The sequence below is a fragment of the Triticum dicoccoides genome, chromosome 5B (genome assembly GCF_002162155.2).
Source record: "Triticum dicoccoides isolate Atlit2015 ecotype Zavitan chromosome 5B, WEW_v2.0, whole genome shotgun sequence".
In the NCBI taxonomy this organism is placed as follows: domain Eukaryota; kingdom Viridiplantae; phylum Streptophyta; class Magnoliopsida; order Poales; family Poaceae; genus Triticum; species Triticum dicoccoides.
In genome coordinates, this window is record NC_041389.1 from 342953707 (window position 1) to 342958364 (window position 4658).

Below are 4658 nucleotides of genomic sequence, written 5' to 3' on the forward strand. Positions count from 1 at the left end.
GGCCAGAAAATCATTGATAGCTAGATCAATGGACTTGTTTATTTCTTATTTTACACTGAACGGTGCCCTACACTGAGCGGTGCCCTCCATAGTGAAGCTGGTGCCATAAATTTTTCTTTGGGCACCGGTGATAATGCGGCACCTTTTTGACTAGTATGGCACCAGTAACATAGTGGAAGGCCTAAGCAACCCGCGGAGAAAAAAAAACATAGCAGCAGGATAGACAATATCACGGTAAGCTATGTGGGACGGGGGTGCCATGTCGATTGGAGGGACAAAACACGTCGTTGGCTCTTCAATTAGATTTGAAAAGAGAAAACAGCCTGTGGATCATTGAAATTTAACGACTAAACTATTTTGGCTGGAGAGACGTGCACCAAGCCTTGTTGGCAAGTCAATGGACGCAGCACAATCCCTCAACAGCAGAACACAAGGAAGTTGCGCCCGGCGGACGAGCCGACGGCAGTGGCCAACGACAATCTGACAAACGCCGTCCGGTGATGGCCGACGTGAGCCCCTCCCTGAGCCGCGCCGTGGCCACTCGGCCGCTGCGGAGGCGACGGCCGACGACTAGCACGCTCCAGCCACCGGCGGAGACGGCGACAGACAGGAAGAGCAAGGTCACCGGCGCAGAGGCGAGGGCGACGAGCCGCAAGGCCACCACGGCGTGGCTGGTGGCGTACCAGGAGGCCGCGTACGCCTGGGAGGACGCGGTGGACGATCTGGAGGCTCACGTGGAGAAGGAGAAGGAGCAGCAGCCGTCGCCGGAGGAGGCTAGGAGACCATCAGTAAGTGTTTTTGGTTTTGATAGATTGCGTGTCAAGTATCTTACTCATGCAGTCGTTGAGCATGAATGGCACTTTCAAATTCATTTTTGGCCTTGCGAAATCCCTGTATTTCTCCTCCATTAATTCCACACAAGGCCCATGTTCTTTTATAGTTGGATTCTCAATATCAGATATGTACATCGAACACACTTTTCATCTCTTGTCCGCATAATTCAGCATGACTGCAGGGAAAGAAAAACGCATCATGACTTCTACATGGTGGAAGCCATGCCTGTACAATGCAGTCCAAAGAGTTACTCCCTTTGTAAATAAAATATAAGTGAGTAGTGATCTAAATGCTCTTATATTTCTTCACGGAGTACATGATTGTTTCAAGTATATATAAAGTCACAAAAATTAATAGTACACTCAGTGACAGAAAGAATAAACGGACAAATCGGAAAGTGCAACTGTGCAATACTGAAAAAAAATGTAAGACACCTGCCCAAGAGTTATTATTGGAGAAATTATGCATACCCTTTGAAATACTGATGAAATCCCAAGTCTTGCTGGAACAATATGTTTTTCCAATTTGAAATATTTAGTTTAGCTTCACTTGAGATGAGTTGTCTCCAAAGTGATTTACAGCTGAATGGTATGTGAAAGTATGTCGATAAGCCTTGTCTTGTGTACTAGTATCAGCATTTTGTCTGGATTTTGTAAGCCTTTTAATATGACAGACAAGAAATTGAACCTGAATAGATCCTTGTTATTTCTTTTCTTTTCTGATCACTAACAAAAAAAATCAACCTGAACAGATTCTCCGTTGGCTCTTACGATCACCAGCTGTCCATAGGACAGAGAAGAAATTGAACGCCAATATTGAAAAGCTGGACAAGAAAGTGCGTGCGGTTTTACAGCGGGGACGGGAACAAGACCTTATACAAATGGACTGGCAGCGACACGATTGGATAAGTAAATTTTCCGGGAGCCCGTCCACTAACTCTAGTAGCCTGGGAAACCTAGAGCAGGAAAAGATGAAGTTGATTGATATTTTGACTGACAGCCAAAGCTCCAGCACTGTTGTTGCCATAGTTGGGTGCTGTGGAATTGGCAAGACTGCATTGGCACGAAAGGTATATGATGATTGCTACACGAGAAATGTTTTCAATACAACTATATGGGTAGATGGTTCCAAAGAGTCAACTGGTGCGGGGTTACTGTCCGTGGCCGCACGTGCCGCTGGTGGGAAACCTGGAACAGAAGAACAAAGTAGGGAGAAAATTATGGACATGTTGGCTGTAATGCTTGAAGGGAAGAGATTCTTACTGGTTCTTGATGATATATCCAGTCACCATAACCATGAGAGTTTCCTGGAAGACCTCTCGTTTGTAAAGCATGGAAGCCGAATTCTGATCACAACTCGAGACCAGAGTGTTGCAGCAGGAATGAATCGTAGCTACATTCATAATATGCAGGAATGGCCTTTCCAAGACTGCTGGACTCTGCTCTGTGCTAGTGCTGGCCTGGACAAGGAACATGATAAGGAGAACTTGAGGGAAATTGTGATAACAATTATCCAGAGGTGTAACAAGGTCCCACTGGCTATCAAGATTATCGGCGGTGTCCTAGCAACCAAGGACCCAACACAGGCGGAGTGGCAGCAGGTTAATGAAAGTGAACTGTGGTCCTTGGATCTGGAGGACATTCCTGGTGGGATGAAGAAACTGAGTGGGCCTGTCTACATGGCATACAGTAATTTGCCATACCGTTTGAAGCTATGTTTCCTTTACTGCCTGCAGCTCCCAGAAGGCTTTGTGATTAGCCAGCATGTTGTTACTCAGATGTGGATAGCAGAGGGCTTTATCATCGAAGAAGAAAATGACTGCGATCCTCAAGATATCGCAGACCGCTTTTACAGGGAGCTGGTACTCACAAACCTTCTGGAGCCTGAGATTGGCTCTGCTGACATGACAAGATGCACGGTACATGGCTGTGTCAGGTCTGTTTTGCAACTCTTAATTAAGCACCGGTGGTTTGGGAAGAACAAGTGGGCATCTAGTATTGAAGAAGCAGGAAATCTGACAAGGTTCAGGACAGTTATCTGCAAGAATCCCTTGGCTGACCGTGGCCTGGACAAAGTGTTTATGGGGCGGAGATATTTGAGAGTGTTGGACCTTACTGGCACCGGTATTAGGCACATTCCAGGGTCAATAGCACTTCTCCATCACCTTAGGCTCTTAAATCTTTCTCTGACTCAAATCATGGAACTTCCAGAGTCCATTGAGAGCCTCAGAAATCTGCAATTCTTGCTCCTCCGGTGTTGCAATGGGCTTCATTCTCTGCCAGAGGGAATCAGTAAGCTGCACAACTTGCAGTGCCTCGATCTTGAAGGATCAGCGCCACAGCTTGTCTTGCCAAGCTTGGTAGACTTGAAGCAGCTAACTACTCTGCGTGGTTTCATAGTGAATCATAAGGAAGTAACTGAGAAAGATGTCAGTGGGTGGCCATTGGAAGACCTGGAACATATGAATTCTTTGAGAAGCCTCCAGATACTGAAGATAGACAGAGTTGTGCAGTTTACCAGGGCACAAGAAGCTGCACTGGAGATGAAGTCTCACCTCACACAGCTTGATCTATGTGGTAGCACCAGTGATATGCATCTACACGTACCAGCGGCAGAAGCTAGAAGGCTCCATGGAGTTCTTAACAGTCTCTGCCCACCCGGATGCCTAGAGTCTCTCAAAATAGCAAGTTACCACGGGCGATTATTTCCAGATTGGTTGCCGCAGCTCCCCAGTCTCCAACGGCTGGTTCTTGCTGATTGCAAATTCTGTGAGAGCCTCCCTTGTCTCGGACAGCTACCTCAACTCAAGTTTCTCACCATAACTGGCTTTTCCAAGTTGCTCACCATTCAGCGAGGGCGGTACACAGGACCAGCATTTCTGAAGCTAGAGCATCTCCATGTAGATGACATGGACAAGTTGGAGTCATGGACAGGATTCCAAGCTGGTGACTTTCCTTCCCTGATCAAGTTTCATCTAGATAGCTGCCCCAACATAGAGTCATTCCCAGCTTGCCTTGAGTACTCCAAACAACTGACAAGCATGAAGGTTGTTGCTGCTGGTAGCCTCATAGTAATTGGCAACCTACCCATGCTCAAAGAGTTAATTGTGCAAGACAGCAAAACTCTTACTACTGTCTTCAATCTTCCATCACTTGAAGTCCTGATGGTCATTGGCTGCTCTGGGCTGCAAGATGTGAAGGGACTCAGATGTGTAAAGCACCTCCGCATAGTAGACAGAGAGCTCACAAGGCTTCCAGATTGGTTGACAGGGCACGCTTCAGTGCTACAGACGTTGACTGTATTTGGCACGGAGGAACTGCTTGGCATGTTAGTTCCCAGTGGCAAAGATTGGCCGGCCATTCGTGACATCGAAAAAGTTTATGGTAACCTGACTGATGGATCTCCATTTTTCACATACACAAAGAAGATGGGCGATTTCCAAGCATTTGGAGAGCAACGATATCTTGTTGTCAGGTCAGTAGTTGACCATCAATTGGAGGGCTGGTCTTCACATTTCATGGCTAGGAGTTTTATCTCTCGAATCAGCATGCACAATACCATCAAATGGTATTTGATTCCTCTGCTTGCCACTGCCCTGGTGCTTTTGCTGTCCATGGTTGAGGAGATTAAAGTCATAGGAGTCTTCCTCGTCTTCTTCGCTATCATAGCATGCTTTTGGTGTCTTTACTTCTTCAGTATCTGTAAAGCTTCAAACTAAGATTGGACAAACCCATGTGGAAAGGAAAGGATCGAATATTTCAGTGGTACATATACGCATTGTAAATTTGCCTGTGTTATCTGCTAAGGGGTGCTGCTTGTGGGGT

At 46.4% G+C, this 4658-nt stretch overlaps 1 protein-coding gene across 1 annotated transcript; it reads left to right on the forward strand.

Annotated features, from left to right (window-relative positions):
- The first annotated feature begins 340 nt into the window (after window positions 1-340).
- LOC119308812 (disease resistance protein RGA2-like) lies at window positions 341-4552 on the forward strand. Its single transcript, XM_037584968.1, has 2 exons — window positions 341-788; window positions 1586-4552. The coding sequence occupies exons 1-2, from the start codon at window positions 501-503 to the stop codon at window positions 4550-4552; spliced, it is 3255 nt and encodes a 1084-aa protein (XP_037440865.1). The 5' UTR covers window positions 341-500.
- The last annotated feature ends 106 nt before the right edge of the window (window positions 4553-4658 follow it).

Excerpts from the sequence above, each read along its gene's own strand:
- LOC119308812 (XM_037584968.1), top strand. The coding sequence starts at position 501 with ATGGCCGACGTGAGCCCCTCCCTGAGCCGCGCCGTGGCCACTCGGCCG. Across the intron at positions 789-1,585 it reads AGGAGGCTAGGAGACCATCA|ATTCTCCGTTGGCTCTTACG; the intron begins GTAAGTGTTTTT and ends CAACCTGAACAG.